Below are 18,267 nucleotides of genomic sequence, written 5' to 3' on the forward strand. Positions count from 1 at the left end.
AACAGGACAGTCTAGGGGGACATGTAACCGGATCTGAGATGTGAAGGATAAGTTGTATTTTGCAAGGTGAGGCAGGAAGAACACTCTTGCTCCAGCTCTGGAAATGGCTGAATATCCAAAAGACCAAGAGGGGAGCTAATTCAGGGACTGCAAATACTTTGCAATAGTTGGGCCTTCTATGCCATGTTAAGTGGTCCAGACTTTCTCCTGGGAATAATGAACCATTGGAGTATTTTGATCAAGGAGTGACATGATCAAATTTGTGTTTTAAAAATATTACAACAAAGTGTGGAGAAAGGGTTGGAAGTAAGAAAGACCAGGACCCACTGAAGTCATTGCTGTGTCTCAGTGTGAAGGGATGGTGGCTGAGCTAAGGATGAGACAATGAAAGCAGAGGGGAGTTGCATCCTTGAGACATTTGAAAGTTAAACTGGACAAAGCTTGGTGATTGATTTGATGTGAGATGTAATCAGTTAATCAAGGATGACCAGGGAATTCCCTGGCAGTCCAGTGGCTGGAACTCGGTGATTTCACTGCTAGGGCCCAAATTCAATCCCTGGTTGGGGAACTAAGATCCCACAAGCTGCGTGGCACGCCCAGAAAAAAAAAAAAAGATAAACAGTTTCTGGCTTAGGCAGCTCTAGAGGTGGATCCCAAAAGAGTTCTGGTGGTCGGGGAGACCAAAGGCTAAACTCCTTAAGTCCAAAGGTCCATCTGGCCTCATACTCTCTCTTAGGGTAGACAGGTCTCCTTTGGGAGCTTAATGGGATGTAATAGCTGACTAGGGTCCTTACCCACACTGGCCATTATCATTTATTCATTCATTCAATCAACCAGTACTTGTTAAATATCAATTATGTGTTCATATTTTGCCAGTATTCCATAGATCCCAGTGTCCCACTCTGCAGGTGCCTTAGTTCTTCTCTTTCTCTCTCTCCCCACTCCACTTTTTTTTTTTTGCTATTTTTTTTTTTCAGTTTTATTGAGGTGTAATTGACAAATAACATTGTCAGGTATTTAAAGTGTACATCATGATGATTTGATATACATATACATTGTGAAATGATTCTCCCATCTAGTTAATACATCCATCATCTCACATATTTATCTTTTTTTTCTTTTGGTGAGAACATTTAAATTACACTCTTTTAAAAAGTTTCTATTATACAGCACAGTGATATCAACTCTGGTCACTGTGTTATACATTAGATCTTCAGACCTTGTTCATCTTAGAGTTGAATGTTTCTACCCTTATACTAACCTTTCCCCTTGGCAACCACTTTTCTACTCTCTATTTCTATTAGTTCCACTTTTCTTTTCTTTTTAGATTTCACATGTACATGATACCATGCAGTATTTGTCTTTTCCTGTCTGGCTTATTTCACTTAGCATAATGCCCTCCAGGTTCATCCATGTTGTTGTAAATGGCAGGATATCTTTCTTTCTCATGGCTGAATAATATTCCATTGTATATATATATTCCACATCTTTATCTATTCATCCAGTGACAAGACACTTAGGTTGTTTCCATATCTTGGCTATCGTGAATAATACATCAATGAACATGGACTATAAATAACTCTTTGAAAAAATGCTTCTCAAAGTCAGAGTTACAACTGTTAAGTTTTCAGTAGACTTTCCCACTCATTCCATCAACCCCACCTTATTGTATATATTATTGTTTGAGCTGCCATGTGCTATTTTAGACAAAACTATTTCCTCACTTCTTATTCCTATGGCTGCATAATTTTCTTTTTGCCTTTTATTTTCTTTTTCATGGACTTAGTCTTTGATAGAATTTTGACTTGGATAGAGGTTAAAATTTTATAGAAAACTCTGAATAAGTTGTTTTATATGGCCAGAAGTCTGGAAAATATTTTCTAGCCTCCAGAGTTTCATGAGCCACTCTGGGGCTTCTTGTGACTGATGTGATGATGTTAGAGTTTCAGTAACAGATGTGATTGATCAGTCTTCCTTGAAATACTTGTGTTTGATGCAATTCATTTCACATTTTGTGCTTGACTTTCCAAAGCCGAGGTGTGAAATTCAAGCATCAGAGAAACCAGCAGGGTTTTTGAGTAGAAGTCAATAAAACACTCAACATGAATCTATGTAGTTCAGCTTAATAAAATAAAATGTATGGGTGTGAGGGCCTAACCTCACACATCTAGAAGATATCACGTTGTGAATCTGTTTCCTGGGGGCCAGTGAGTGTCAAGACCACTGGGCCAAGTGGGATGGAGAATCTACTTTGAAAACTACTCTCTTCTCCAATGATTAAGTAAAGCTCTATTTTTTTAAAAAATTAGTTTAATTTACTTATTTTTTATACAGCAGATTTTTATTAGTTATCTATTTTATACACATTAGCATATTTATGTCAACCTCAATCTCCCAGTTCATCCCACCCCACCCCCTTTCCCCTCTTGGTGTCCATACGCTTGTTCTCTACATCTGTGTCTCTATTTCTGCCTTGCAAACTGGTTCATCTGTACCATTTTTCTAGATTCCACATATATGCGTTAATATACGATTTGTTTTTCTCTTTCTTACTTCACTCTTGTATGACAGTCTCTAGGTCCATCCACGTCTCTACAAAAGACCCAATTTCATTGCTTTTTATGGCTGAGTAATACTCCATTGTATATATGTACCACATCTTCTTTATCCATTCGTCTGTCGATGGGCTTTTAGGTTGCTTCCATGACCTGGCTATTGTAAATAGTGCTGCAATGAACACTGGTGTGCATATGTGGTTTTGAATTATGGTTTTCTCTGGGTATATGCCCAGTAGTGGGATTGCTGGGTCATATGGTAATTCTATTTTTAGTTTTTTAAGGAACCTCCATACTGTTCTCCGTAGTGGCTGAATTACATTCCCACCAACAGTGCAAGAGGGTTCCCTTTTCTCCACACCCTCTCCAGCATTTGTTGTTTATAGATTTTCTGATGATGGCCATTCTGACTGGTGTGAGGTGATACCTCATTGTAATTTTGATTTGCGTTTCTCTAATAATTAGTGATGTGGAGCAGCTTTTCATGTGTCTCTTGGCCATCTGAATGTCTTCTTTGGAGAAATGTCTATTTAGGTCTTCTGTCCATTTTTGGATTGGGTTGTTTGTTTTTTTAATATTGAGCTGCATGAACTGTTTATATATTTTGGAGATTAATCCTTTGTCCATTGATTCATTTGCAAATAATTCCTCCCATTCTGAGGGTTGGCTTTTCATCTTGTTTGTGGTTTCCTTTGTTTGCAAAAGCTTTGAAGTTTCATTAGGTCCCATTTGTTTATTTTTGTTTTTATTTCCATTACTCTAGGAGGTGGGTCAAAAAAGATCTTGCTGTGACTTATGTCAAAGAGTGTTCTTCCTATGTTTTCCTCTAAGAGTTTTATAGTGTCCAGTCTTACATTTAGGTCTCTAATCCATTTTGAGTTTATTTCTGTGTATGGTGTTAGGGAGTGTTCTAATTTCATTCTTTTACATGTAGCTGTCCAGTTTTCCCAGCACCACTTATTGAAGAGACTGTCTTTTCCTCCATTGTATATCCTTGCCTCCTTTGTCATAGATCAGGTGACCATAGGTACATGGGTTTATCTCTGGGCTTTCTATCCTGTTCCATTGATCTATATTTCTGTTTTTGTGCCAGTACCATATTGTCTTGATTACTGTAGCAGTAAAGCTCTATTTTTGTCAAACAAAGTTACTAGAATCTCCAACTCACTTCTCAAGAGTACTGCAAGGATTAATAAAATGGTTTTGAGTGACCAGTGTATGGTAAATAAATGTTGCTTTTTAAGGATGTAGTATTATTGTTATTATTTCATAATTGGTAAAGATATAAGATGTTGACTATTTAGTTCATTTGATTAAATGATGATAGCAGTAAGATCATGGCCCAGGTTTGGATTTCTATTCCAGACATGTTTTTAGTTCTGCACAGAGAACATGTCTTATTCCAAATGCAGACTACCTCTAGCCTCAATCAGCCACCTCTCCCATGCTGAGGCTGATGTCTCAATTTGCTAATGGACAAATAACACAGCTCTCTTGGCCTACTAATGTGGTTGGATAGGTCATCTTTGTACGTAGAAACATATTATTATAGACTGTAAGTCCTGGAAGACTGTACAGATCTTTGACATCATCTAGTCCTAATTCCTTCATTTGAAGTTGAGGAAATTAAGCCCTGAGAGCATAAATGTGTTTGCCCTAAGTCACCCAGTTAGTGCAAGAGTCAGGGCTGAAATCTGGATTTATTGTTAAGTCCAGTGTTTTCCCTATGGCATTGTGCTATACCCATTCTGGTCTAGAATTCCCCTCTAAAAGTTTTGGGTGCTTGCCTTGAACACAAATCCCTAGTGAGCCGGGACCCAATAAAGTGCAGTACACTGCCTTGTCTACAGTTGGACGGGCAGTGCAGGAACATGCAGAGCGAACAGCATTCTTGAGACGATATCAAGCCAGCTGCTCTGATTACAACCATTGATAACTGGATGCCCATCATAATTAGGCTGATAGGATTTCTCCCCTGCTGGATGTCCCTCTGGCTGCATTCACAGATTAGGTCAATCAATCATGTTCAGTTATTCAGCCACGTCCTTTGGAGGACCTGTTATGCATTATGAAGGGTTATGAAGTCTCTTTGTAATGTAGGCAGAAGTTTGGCCATGAGTTGTAATCTTCCCAGATACGGTTTACAGGTAGAGATTCCCAGGCTGGACTTCTTGGAGGCAGCCAGTGAGGCGTCCTTTTTATGGAAAAACGAGAACCCTCCTGACATGGACTTTCTATCATGGTTTTCAAGAGGAAGTGGAAAATTGGTCTTCATGGTCCTTCTCAGCCCTGGGATTTTCCTTAAAATGTATTATATACTTTTTTCAGATTATAGAAGTAATGCATATTTATTATGGAAAATGCAGAAAGTTGTCAAGAAAATAAAAATAATTCATATTTCCAATACAATGGGAACTACCTCAAAATTTTAGTTCAATTTTTCCAGTCTGTGTTTTAGGCCTATATAGAAATATATAGCTATTTATTTTTTTATGAAATTGATACCCTACCCTGAAATTCTAGGATTCTATAAAGCATGCAGAACTATACACAGTAAGTTCCTTGCTCAAAGCCTGGCCTGCAATAGTTGCTCCATAAACATTTGTTAACTGAATGAAGAGGGGTGTCACGGTGTGTAGACCTGAATAGCCAGCCTTGTCGGAAGATCTCACACTCAGACCATACCTGAATCTTTTATTTTTTATTGAAGTATAGTTGATTTACAATGTTGTGTTAATTTCTGCTATACAGCAAAATGACTCAGTTATACATATATATACATTTTAAAATACTATTTTCTATTATGGTTTATCCCAGGAGATTGAATATAGTTCCCTGTGCTATACTGTAGGACCTTGTTGCTTATCTATTTTATATTCTATATGTAATAGTTTGCATCGACTAACCCCAAACTCCCAGTCCATCCCCACACCCCGGGCAACCACAGCTCTGTTCTCTATGTCTGTGAGTCTGTTTCTGCTTTGTAGATACGTTCATTTGTGTCATTTTTTAGATTCCAGATATATGTGATATCATATGGTATCTGTCTTTCTCTTTCTGACTTACTTCACTTAGTATGATAATCTCTAATTGCATCCCTGTTGCTACAAATGGCATTATTTCATTCTTTTTTTATGGCTGAGTAGTCTTCCATTGTATATACGTGTACCACATCTTCTTTATCCATTCACCCATCAATGGACATTTCAGTTGTTTCCATGTCTTGGAATGCCCAAATATTGAAAACAGTCTTTGCATGCTAAAGAAACATAATAAACTAGAAACTAACCACTTTCCTTCAAGAAAGTGTCCCCTTTCCAGGAGAGCATCAGTAGTCATTTATCTCCATTTTTTCATGCTCATTATTTATTTCAGGAGATTCCCTTTGATCAGAGAGCTGCACATACAAGAGACTTGCTGCAAGCATGGACCTCAGTGAAACATGGCCTTTGGAGGAAGGAACCTGGCTGTCTCATGCTGGAATTCATCATTTTGCCAACGCCAGAGGGGGTATGGCTGCTTTTGCTGTCCCTGATACACGCGGTCCTCTTCAACTCCTGCACCCATTGTGTCAACCCAGCTGTGCTCTGTACGTGCCCAGTGCTGTTTGCCTTTTCACAGAAGCAGTCGGGTGGAGGGGAGAGGGCATGGACTTTGGTGTCAGACAGACCTGGGTTCAGATGTGGAATTTCCTTCTTACAAGCTATGTGGCCTTAAGAAAATCGATCGTTTCCTCAGCTCTAACATGCGAGTGAGAATGCCTACTTGTAGGGTCGTGATAAGCAGCACTGAGTAATGTAAGCTTTCATTGACTGAGACCTTACCCTAGCTAGGTGGGAAGTTAGTCACATATCTTTGAACCCCTAACATGTGTCAGGCACTATTTTCTTGCCCATCTCCCCCCTCCTCCCCTCTTCTCTCCTCTCCACAGCCCTGCAAAGATTAAAGTTGAAGATAATGCAACTGGTATAAACAGTCTAGGTCAGTTCACCTTCCTTCTGGTTCTGTGTCCTAGCATCTGATTAATGCAACTCAGCATTAATTGATGGGGATGTTGTTTACTGTCCTGGCGTGGGGCATCCAAGTGTAAGAGTCACAACCCTGACACAGAGCAGTGGTCCCCTTTCAGGTCTAAGAGTCTGCCCCATCCCCCATCCCCCAGATCTAATGGAGATCCACTTGGGCAGTAGGAGTCATTCTATGGATGGGAGAGCAAAGGCCACTAAAGTTAACGCATTCACATGATGTTTTTAGAGAGGGTATGCCTCCCATTTGTTGTTGTTTATTCATTCACTCAATAACTATTGAGCACCTACTATGTGTCAAGCACTGGGAATACAAAAAAAAAGAGTAAGATAGACACGGAGATCACCAGACTACACTCTCTACTGTGTCCCATCTCTAAAATGGGGTAACTTATACAGCAATAAACATTTACCGAACTTCTGCACTGCATCAGGGTACATCTTCCAACCAAGACAACTGCACACAATGGGAGATTCCCCGAAGGGAAGCTTGATACTCTAAGAGAGGACACTTGGATGAGGCCCAGACAAAAACCAATAGCTGTTCACTCCTGTGCCCTGTCGCATTGCCACCCTAGTCACTTTTAGAGGTCCTTAAGCCAGTGTCTCCTCACAGCCCAGCCCATGGAATAAAGTTGAACTTCCTCAGCTCAACATGCAGCCTTCCTTTCCTGATCTGACCCCTGCCTGCCTCTCTAGACTCATCTCCTGCTGCTTCTCACTAAAAGCAACCCCCTTTCTCATCACTGTGTCGACCTCCCCCTGGATCCTTGAATACATCATGCTCTCACACACCTGTGCGCCTCTGCGGAGGCCGTCATTACTATGTGCCTTCTACTTGGCCAGCTCCTGCTCATCTTTGAAGTTCCAGCTTAAGTCATCTATTCTGGGATCTCTTCCTGCTGCTGCCACCTACCCACCCCCACCCTGATCTGAATGAGCGGTCCATCCTCAGTGCTGCCACGGAACTTGCAGATTCCTGTGTCACAGAGTTGCCACACTGTATTGTCATTATCCTAGACAATGTGTGAGCTTCTTGGGGGCAGACATCTTGTTTTATTCACCTTTGCATCCCTTTCACAAGTAGTCTGGCAAATACTTGATGCATATTTGGTGGCTGGCCGGCTGGCCGGCTGGCTTGATGAATGAATGGATGGATGAATGAATGATGGCTAGGAACATATCCTCTACATATTTCTGCTTTCCTTGAGAATCTTTTTTGACTGTGGCAACCCAACTGGTTGCATAACTTCTTCTGGCACCACTACATCACTTCACCTTACTTTCAGCATACCTGGAGCATTTCATTCAGTTACCCCTCTCCCCCCAGAGCTTGTTAACCAAAGCTGGATGAGAGAGGAGAGAATTAAGTAGGTGTGGTTTGTCCGCTGGTGCTTTTGTAACCTAGGCAATAGAATCGTCCTTCACACAATTTTAGAGCAGAAAGAAGCCCTAGGGATCACTGTGACAAAGGGGTGGGGCTACAAATTCTACTGTGACCAGCTCCAAGCATTATCACACACCTCCTTGAGTTCACCACATCATGTATCTACAATCTTTGGAGGTATGGCTGGCTCATAGGAAGGGGAACCAGACCTGTGTCTGGATCTACCTCATAGGGAAGCACTACTCTTGGGTAAGTGATGAGCTTCTGGGGCAGATGGGCAACAGATACCATGATATCTGGCCCCAGTTCAGACAATCAGTATGTGATGATGGAGGTGTCCAAGACAGAGTATGGTTGTATTGCCATATGTGGGTGAAGCACTGTCACAGTGAATCAATGTGGCTAAAATGTGAAAGTCCTTGTGAGCAGCTGGATTAGGGTGGTTCTCAGAGGCCTAGGCTGCGGTTCGGGGAAAGGATGTAGGTCCTAAGAGGACTAGGCAGGGTGGCAAAATGGAAACATGGTGAAATGTTGAAATGAGATGAGAAAACTCGCACTAGAAACAAAGTGAGAGCTCTGCTGCGCCAGACCTAAGTCAGAATTGGACGAATTACAGAAGCATATTTGTAATCATTTATTAGGTAGATACGTTACACCAGACATGATGCTATGCCCTTTTCCCCCTAGTTTTTAAAATTTATTTTTTGTTAAAATGTCTATTTAATTTTTATTTTTTGTTTTTAAAAAAATAATGGTAAAACTATGAATTCTACCTAAGTATGTATGGTAACATTTTTCACCTTTATTTTTGAAAGATAGTCTTCTTAAAAAAATGTTTTATTTTATATTGGACTATAGTTGATTTACAGTGTTGTGTTAGTTTCAGGGTACAGCAAAGTGATTCAGTTATACATGAACATATATCCCTTCTTTCTGAAATTCTTTTCCTATTTAGGTTATTACAGAATATTAAGCAGAGCTCCCTGTGCTATACGTTAGGACCTTGTTGGTTATCTCTTGTAAATATAGTAGTGGGTATACGTCAATCCCAAAGGACCTTTTTTGTATAGATATAGACTGTCGCCATTCATTCTCACAACAACCTTATTCTCCTTTTATGAATGAAAACACCCGAGCCTGAAGAGACTGAGAAACTTTCTCAAGGTCACTGGCAGAGTGGGGATTTGAACCGAGGCCTGCCTAACGCCAAGCTGCGCCAAGCTATTGCTCCACAACTCAGCCTCCAACCCTCGCTACTCTGCCTTCTCAGTTAAAGGCTCTGGTGGCCCAGTTACAGATTTTTTATTGCTTACTTAATTGTCACGGTAGGAAAGAGCACTAGCTCTGAGCTGGGCCAAAACATCAGCAGTTCTGTCACAAAGTGTGGATTTTCATCCAAGACCCTCTGACGGCCGCCTCAGCTAACGCATTGCCAAGGCCTTGACCCACCTGCTTCAGAGCATCTTTCCTCCATCCCCTACCCCACATCCCCTGTTTCCCAACACTGGCCGGTCCCATCTGCTCCATCTCTGAGGCCCACCGTGGGCTAATGGGGTTTACATTTCTAGTGAGGTACCAGGGAAAGTCCTGGAAGTGTCCAGGCCTTGAGGTGTTTTTCTTGGCTTTCTGGAATCCTCCGAGAACTGCATTATCTACTAGGGAGGCTCAGTCATCCTGGTGAGTCATGGGCCTTGAGACAGGGCCAGATCCACGCAACATCTGCCTTTGCGGTATCCTCAGAGCATCTCGGGCTGCCATGAGGGTGGGTCAGCCTCCAGGAAGCTGGCTGGGGAGAACCCAGGATGTCTGAGGGTGATACAGAATTTCTGCAGGAAAGTCCCTCTGCCACTCCCGCTTCCTACACTCTTAAAATACCCTCAAGGACGTGGGCCGGTGGTTATGCAAACTTATTTTAAAGGCTTGGAACACATTTTCCAAATGAAATCATATGCAGTGCCTGACACACAAAGCAAAAGGGGGCCAGAGCCCTGGTTCTGATTGGCGCAGTGTAAGCTCCTTTGGCCGCTCCTTTGATTTGCCAGCTGCCACATCACACGTGTGGGGATTTGTGCAGGAGGGGAGGCCTCCATAGCCCTTCTCAGTGAATCTATAAAACACTTCTTCATGTTATAGATGTGCTCGCTCAGCTGTTTGGGTATCCTGCTGCCATTCACTCTTCCCAGGGCACCCAGCCTGCTTAAGCTCCTCATTAGGGAAGAGTAAGGAAGTGTGGGAAACATTAACCTGGCAGTAGGGGCCAGGTGTGTCTAGAAATTCAGCGCTGCTGTTCCCATCCTGGTTATAAAAACAGGAAGGAGCGGATTTCCCTCCTGGTCCCTCTCAAGGTCAGGGAGAGTTTTAACATGTCAGGAAGGAAGGAAGGAAATTTTTCTGAGTGTGGTCTGGGTGCCAAGCACTGCTGTGGGCATTATTTCATTTTATTCAAATCCTCATTGAAATCTCTTCAAGTAGGTATTATTATCCCCATTTTTCAGATGAGGAAACTGAGCTTGGGAAGGCATGATAACTAAGGCACCATAAGACTCATATAGCAAACACCAGCAGAGCTCACATTCACACTCAGGCCTTCATTCCCCAGAGCTCTGCTCTGTCCATTTCACTTCTCCATCAGCTTCAAAGGGCATCTCCACCTTTCCATGAAGCTTGATCCTTTGTGTCTATTTCTTTTTTTCTTTAAATTTTATATTGGGGTAAAGTTGAGCTTTGTGTCTATTACTCTTGCATACAGGGTGGTAAAAAGATTAATACAACAGAATCTGGTATCCACGGTCTCCTATTAGCATTCGTTTTAACAAGTTTCATAAAGGTCATTTCTTTTTACAGAGGAGATACAGGCTAGGCAGGTTTGGAGACTTGTCAAAGATTAGTGGCAAAACTAAGGCCAGAACTCAGGCCTCTGATTCTCCTGCCGGCACCGACGGTAGGCTGACTGCTAAGGCCATAGCTTCTTGGAAAAACCATTTTAATGTGGAAAAAGAGAGACTCTTGTGCACCAGGTAGACTCTATTTGCAGCGTCTGAAAGAAGCGATTCCCTCTCAGGCCTCTGTCCAGGATACTGGGGTGGAAAATGGGAGATCAGGATGGTCTCTGCATCTCAGCAGAAACTCAGATCCATCCTATGGATGTCCCTTGTAATGATGTAGTCATAGATTTCAATGGCAGCAAATGTTTTTACCCTTAATCTTAACACAGGGTATTTTGTCTGATTTCACTCAGTAGATCCAACTGAGTGTGAGCTGGAAATGTATGATTTTCCTCTGCAGGGACCTTTTTCTTTGTGTATTTTTGGAATGGTTTATGCTGATTCATGGCCACATACACCTTCTAGTTGCTTCTTGGCTCAGCCAGAGTTTATTTCCTTTGATATGATGTTGAGTGGGGCATCTTTTAAATCTTCATCTCTATTCCATAGTTGGTAAAAGAAATCCTGGTCGCAGGGGTCTGGAGAGATCCAAGTTGTTTATATATTTCATAAAATGTCTTGCTTTTATTAGTAGAATCTACTTCATGGTATTTGAATTTTTCAGAGACTATACTTAACATTTTTACCAAAATGAATCCTTGGCTTCCTGTCAGACTTAATATCATATCATCTCTGGGCTTGTATTGTTTCTGCTAAAAGTAATGATTTTTTTTGCAGGTGAGATATAGTGAACTATTCTTCCTATAGAGCCCATTTCTTTTTTCTGGATGTTATCAAACACTTAGAGCAGTTATCTGAGACTTGATTTTCATTTAAGGGAAACAAAGCAACTATATTTTCTTTCTCCCTTTCATCAAGGATTATATAAAAAGTGGGGTTGTACTAAAATAAAAGAATATTAAACCCTAGGAGAAGATGAGATGTCCTTTGGGCCAATTCAGCCCTGGAGCTAATGCTGAGACCAGTAAATGCAAAATTCTCTTTGATGAAACTGTATGGGTGGGTGCATATATTTTCCTGCTGTCCTCTGTTGGCTCGTCCTGAGAGGATGCAGATAAGGGACAGGATAACAGGAGAGAGTCATGCCTTTCTTAGAGCAGACACAGACCCACTCTTCCCTCCTAAATCTGTCCTGCCCATGCTCCCCAGGGTGAGGAGGGGAGGGGGGGGGCAAGCATTGCTTCTCCACCCTGTTCTGCTGGTAACTAGCAGAGGGCGTCCAGGAGACGGAAGACTACCTGCAGAGCAGGTGAGCAAAGGGCGATGCCAGGGTAGAGAGGGAGGCAGAGGTAAGGCTTAGCTCGCTTCTTCCTGTCTTTCATGCTTGAGATTGGTGACCTCCCGGGGTAGGTGTTGGGAAGGCTGTGCACAGATCCGAGTGGCCTCTGGCTACCATTCTAACTTGTTGTTATGGCATCCGTGCAGCTTCTTCTTGTAAAGGAATTGATAACATCCCTTGGCTGAAAAAAAAACTTCTCCCCATGTGGCATTTAGCCCTCACCCATCTCTTGGGGGAAGAAGCCACATCTGTTTGAGACCCCATCTCCTCCTTTTCTCCACTGACCAAGGGGCTGTAGCCCCTGGGGGCCTCCAGGGTCAAAGCAGCCCATATAAGCCTGCCCTCTCCGTGGCCTTTCCTCCAAGCAGAACCTGCAGTCGAGGTAGGCCCTGCCACCGTTGCAGCAGAGGCCAGCCAGGGGCTGATGGCACGCCCAGACTCCTGTGGGGCATGGTCCTGGTCCATAGCTTCCGTCCTGCACACTAAGCAGGATATTAGCGATGGCTATTTTGCTAGAAACCCCTCTGCTAGCCACTTGAAAAGCATTTGGAGTGTGCTTTTAGCTCTAGAAATGGATCTAAGAATTCCTTTGATCCTAGAGTTATGTTCAACGTGGCTATGTGAGCATACTTCATTTACAGAGGAATGAGGGTTATGATTAAGTGAGTTTTCCAGATAGCTGAAGTATAACTCTTTAAATGCCTAAATTTTGTTCAGGATTTTACTGTTTTGTAATAGTTGATAAAACTTTTTTCCTATGATTTTTTATAAACTTTCTTGCCCTACTAACCAGAAAACAGTCACACCTTAGTTTATGACTGGGGTTGGACCAAAATCTCATTTAGAAATATATTATCTTTCATTTAGAAGCCATAATATGATATCCAGCTTGTTTCAACAGTTCATAAACATGTTTGAATATGCCTAAAAAATAATCTTTACCAGGGAACACAGGAAGGTGTGGACAGTGCTTCAGTTTGGGGATGGAGACTGTGATAGGACAGGAGAGAGGACTTCCATTTTTCAGTTTATACCCATGGGTATTAAATGTTTTTTCCTTCACCTTGAATATATATTATTTGCTTATATAATAAAAATTAATTTAAAACATTTAGAATTATATATAATATTATATAAGATTATTAATATTGATGAATAATATATTATTAACTTTATATATATAAAGAAATATTAAAGCTAGGGGCTGGGTTCCCAGTCTAGCTCCCCAAAGTCTGTTCAACTCACGATGTAGTGGGTAACAGCTAGAGTGGATATCAGACATCAGCCCCCTGCGTACTCTGTTTCTATGGAAAACCTGAGCCCCAGAAACGCTTCCTTCTTGCTGCTTTCTCCCCACCTGTCCCACCTTCTAATAAATGCTGCCCTAGAAGTAGGATCAGACTCCTTCCCTGTCTTCAGTGGTCACGGCAGCAGGAAGCCCATTCTCCTCCAAGGACAGTCAAAAGAGGGGACTCCACTGGTGGCGCAGTGGTTAAGAATCCGCCTACCCATGCAGGGGACACGGGTCCGAGCCCTGGTCTGGGAAGATCCCACATGCCGCGGAGCAACTAAGCCTGTGCGCCACAACTACTGAGCCTGTGCTCTAGAGCCCACAAGCCACAACTACTGAGCCCACGTGCTGCAACTACTGAAGCCCACGTGCCTAGAGCCCACGCTCCGCAAATAGAGAAGCCACCGCAATGAGAAGCCTGTGCACTGCAACGAAGAGTAGCCCCCACTCGCCGCAACTAGAGAAGTCCTGCGCGCAGCAACGAAGACCCAATGCAGCCAAAAATAAATAAATAAAATAAATGAATTTATTAAAAAAAAAAATGAGGGGACTCCGCATGCCTAAGCCTTCTATGTGGGAGAGAAAGGCACCGTGCTTGGTCTGTCTCACATTTTTCCTGTTTGGCTTCTCCTGACAATACAATGAGATAAGTATTATTATCAGGAAACTGAGGCTTTGAGAGATCTAGTAACATCCCTGTGATTTCTCCCCTAATAATCTGACAGCACTATTTCAACCTATAAGATTGTGCACTGTCCTTTATAACTCGGTGACCCTCCAGCAGAATCATTTCTTTATAAGAGGGCTATAAAAGTCAAGTGTGGGTAAGCACTTTGGACATTGCCTGAGGTTCATTGCCTGAACCTATTAGAAGGTGAACAACATGAGGGCAGGAACCTGTTCCGAGCACTTTTGTATCTGCATTGCCTGGCACCATCCTGGAAGCATGGTCTATTCCCCGTAAATATTGATTGCTTAACAAGAAACATTATTGTTTGCTCTGCTCTGCTTCCTAAGACAGAAAATTGGAATCCTATAGTTTAGAAAAATTGTCAACAACAGATATTGAAACAAGAAAAATATTTTCTCATGAACCTTCAGTTGATTAGGAAATTTAAATAACTAAAGTGCTGTAAGAAAAGATCTTGGCTTATGAGCCATCCACTTATAGGAACAAGTTGAAGGGGAATCCATGGTGAGTTAGAACAGTTCGGCAGCCTCCAGAACCTAATGACCTGGTAGAATATGAGTAATGCTCTTCCTATGTGGGAATGCCTGGTCCCAACTCCACATAACCAACTTTCAAGGCACCTCTTAGAAAGCAAACTAAAAGATGGGGCAATGTACACAGCCTTTAATTTGAAGCATAATCTGTGGTTAGTGATTCCTTTCGGTAACTCAAATTGCTAAAGGAGAGAAAAGAGCCCATTTTTTCTCAGCTGTAAAGGAGCATGCCATCTAATAATAACTAACATTTACTTGATTTTCACAATGTGATAGTCTCTCTAAATGCTGTAGTTTATTGCATTCTCACCACAACCTTATGAGTTAGATACGATTATTATCTCCATTTTTACAGAAAACTAAGGTTAGCAGATATTAAACTATTAGTTAATAGTGGAGCTGGTATTAGAACCAAGGTCTGGCTGACCCCAAAGCCCTCTGTAGACTGTCTCTCTTGGAATACAAAGACTAGTTGCCTCCCGAAATGATGGGGAAATAGAGGAGACTGGTCCTGCAGACAGTCCATCTGAGCTCACCCACTTATGGATGCAGGGGTCGAAAGCTCCTATTCGGACCGAGAACTGACCGTTGGAATTTGGCAATGTCAAGGCCAGTCCTGGGCTGCACTAGTATCCACTTGAGGTTAGTGGTTCCAAATTGAAAATAAGACCAGTCAGCATGATGGTATGTTTCTCCAATGATGTTTCACTGGGTGCTGGCAGACAGAAGATGAAGAATTAGATTCTATCAGGGTTATGGTTTTCCCAAGGACTTAATATGGGGGGCGGGGAGAAGGAGAAAGAGAGAGAGGGGTAGAGAGGGAGAGATGGATTTGAAGGTGTATGTAAGAGAGAAATGATAATAATAAACCTGGAGACTAGGGTGGTTAAAAGAGGAAGGAAGGTCAAGAGGAGAGTGAGGAACAGAGAAAAGATCATGGGATAAGTAAATTATAGGAGCTGTTGGGGGTCAAGGAGACATTGGGTTAGGATAACAGAAAGAATAAGCTGTAAAGATAGGAGGTGGTGGTTGGAGAGTGGGATGCTTGGCGTTGAGACTACAGTTGGTGTCACTCTGAGAGCAGGGAGCTGGGATAGCTGGAGATCCAGGAAGGGAGAGGAAGTTGAAGAGTTGAGAGACCAGCGTATGAGAAGAATCCATTAGGTAGAATTGGAAATAAGAATTATCATGGGGATGGTGTTGGGGGAAGTGACAGGGATCCAGATGCCAATATCTTCAAGGAATTAGGTAGAATAACACAATGGCTGCGGGGAGTAGGGGTGCTGGGCCATGTGGTCTCTTATTTTCAAGGAGAGTCAGGTTTCCATCAGAGTAAGGAATTGAAAGAAACATTCAGAGAAGAGGCTGAAGATATTGGGGATTGTGATGAACCGTGAATTCCTGAGGGCAAATAGAGGTTTCTAGGAGGTGGGAGGGGATGGATTGATGCGTGCAAACATTCACCCAAGCACATTCACTTCTCGGATTTGAGAGCTCAGATTGTCACGAGTGGGGGGGGGGGGGCAAGAAGAAGATAGAGAGATAGGCTAGGCAGCTCAAGAATGGTTACTTTGGGGAGTTCCCTGATGGCCTAGTGGTTAGGATTCTGGGCTTTCACTGCTGTGGCCCTGGTTCAATCCCTGCAGGCTGCACACAGTGCAGCCAAAACAAAAAACAAAAAAAAAAAAGAAGAAGAAGAAGAATGGATACCTTGGTGAGGAAGAAGGACAGTCTCAACCTGGTCCCCAGCCATTCCTCTATGAGCACTCTGGCCAAAGTGGCTTCTTTCTGTCCTCCATGGTAATTTGGGTAATTTGTAAACTGACAGTGGAAAACCCAGAGATGACTGAGAGTTTACAGAATGAGAAGACCTTGGCACTGATCCGGGAGCCCTCAGTCTGCTGCAGCTGGTGATCTGATCAGTCTGAGACTATACAAGGCCATTGCCCAGGACATTGCCCAGACTGTTGACTCTCCAACTATCAGTGTCCAAGGACAGGGATGGAGAAGAGACAACCATTTTCCATGTTTGCTCTTTCCTTCCTCTGGCTTTCTCCCAGCAGCTCTCTAGAGCACATCCCCATAGCCCAGGGCCCTCCCAGGCAAGCAGTCAGTCAGTCCTGGTGGAAAATACATAATGCATCTGCATAGGTTATTCAGGCCACTGACCCAAATAGGGAGATTCCCGCAATCTGACGTGAATTTCTTTAGGACCTACAACTCGGACTTTCGGACCCTAACTTCTGTTCCTATATTCTGTATTTGAAACCTCTCGACAATAGAAGGAGCACCGCTCTGCTCTCCCCAGACACACCACACACACACACACACACCCATCACAGTTCTGTGCAGTCATCCATAAGTAACTTAACCTCTGAGCCCCAGTTTCCCTACCTGTGAAATGGAGACATATTGCCTTCCTTGCTCGAACCACGTAGTCTCTTAAGAGGAGGAAATATTGTTTGGAGTGGAGTTAGAATTCAGGTTCAGAAACAAGGAGATGGTTGGGAGTATTGAAAGCTCCTCCTTCCTTGCTGCAAGAAATATTCAAGCTCTGAAAATTCTGCCTCTCCCCATGAAAAGCACAGAAAAACGATTTCCCAAGCATCGGAGTAGTACAGACATAGTACAAAAAAGCAGGGATCGTTTTAAAACTGGTTATGCTCTAATTTGTAATGAAAGGTCGAAGAGGGTGGGGGTGGGGAAGCCACCCTCCAACCGGGAATTGGGAGGCAGCGCGCTCGCCGCTGCCGAGCTTAACGGCCGCGGTCGCCTAGCAACGGGCGGCGGGGGTGGGCGCGGGGAGCTCGCCGCCGCTGCTGCGCGCTCTCGGGTCTGCTGGACCCACCAGGAAACTTTGGGGCTCCTGGGCGCCGAGGCGTCGACGCTAGACCCAGCGGACGCCGCGATGCTCCCCGCGGGCTGAGGGCAGAGGATGAGGTCGCGGCCCTGCGCGCCCGGCCGGGCGATCCGTGGGGTCGCACCCACGGAAAGTTGGCGCGCACCTGTCCGCGCCCGGAAGACGCTTGGTCCCTGGGTGGACCTGCCCCCCCTGCCAAGTTTCTTTGACAGTTTCTTACCCCTAGTGGATGGGGCATCTGGGACCCCGCGTGGCCCCCGTTTCACGGATTCCGGTCGCTGCGGGAGAGAAACCCGCGCTTTTCTAAGAGACCTACGACGGTAACTGATGCTTAATCCATTAGCCCTGAATGGTTGCGATTCTATTTTTGTTTTCTGCTTTTCTTCTTCCTCCAGACAGTGAGTTTGTGGAAGAAGCCTCATCCGCGCCCTACAGCCCCGAGGAGTTAGGTAAGTCTGCCCCTTTTGCTTTTTCTTCTCGAAATCCAGCCCGAGAACCGGGAATCTGGGGGGCGCCCGGGTCCAATCAGCCAGAGGAGTGGAGAGAAACGGTCAGGGAACACACTTCCCCAGCTGTACGTTCCCTTCGCGGTGAGAACTGGCCTTTTCCTGGCGCGTATGCTTTGGGGGTGGTGGGGAAAGTGTCAGCTGTGCCGTGTGTGTGTGTGTGTGTGTGTGTGTGTGTGTGTGTGTGTGTGTGTG

General features: G+C 43.5%; 1 protein-coding gene across 7 annotated transcripts in view; it reads left to right on the top strand.

The window, feature by feature from the left end:
* AMOTL1 (angiomotin like 1) overlaps positions 1 to 18,267 on the top strand; it is a 176,249-nt gene that overhangs the window by 25,113 nt on the left and 132,869 nt on the right. For 4 of the 7 annotated variants that reach the window (XM_027087777.1, XM_027087778.1, XM_027087775.1 and 1 more), the window contains 2 exons: positions 5,931 to 6,065; positions 17,962 to 18,015. In XM_027087777.1, the coding sequence (XP_026943578.1) occupies positions 5,981 to 6,065; positions 17,962 to 18,015 (139 nt within the window). In that variant the 5' untranslated portion in view covers positions 5,931 to 5,980. Of the gene's footprint in view, positions 1 to 5,930; positions 6,145 to 6,486; positions 6,537 to 17,961; positions 18,016 to 18,267 lie in introns of those variants that run through there. The other 3 variants (XM_027087773.1, XM_027087772.1, XM_027087774.1) reach the window with 2 other exon arrangements.

This window comes from Aethalodelphis obliquidens, unplaced genomic scaffold (genome assembly GCF_003676395.1).
Source record: "Aethalodelphis obliquidens isolate GAN/ISIS:26980383/991018 unplaced genomic scaffold, ASM367639v1 scaffold60, whole genome shotgun sequence".
In the NCBI taxonomy this organism is placed as follows: Eukaryota; Metazoa; Chordata; class Mammalia; order Artiodactyla; family Delphinidae; genus Aethalodelphis; species Aethalodelphis obliquidens.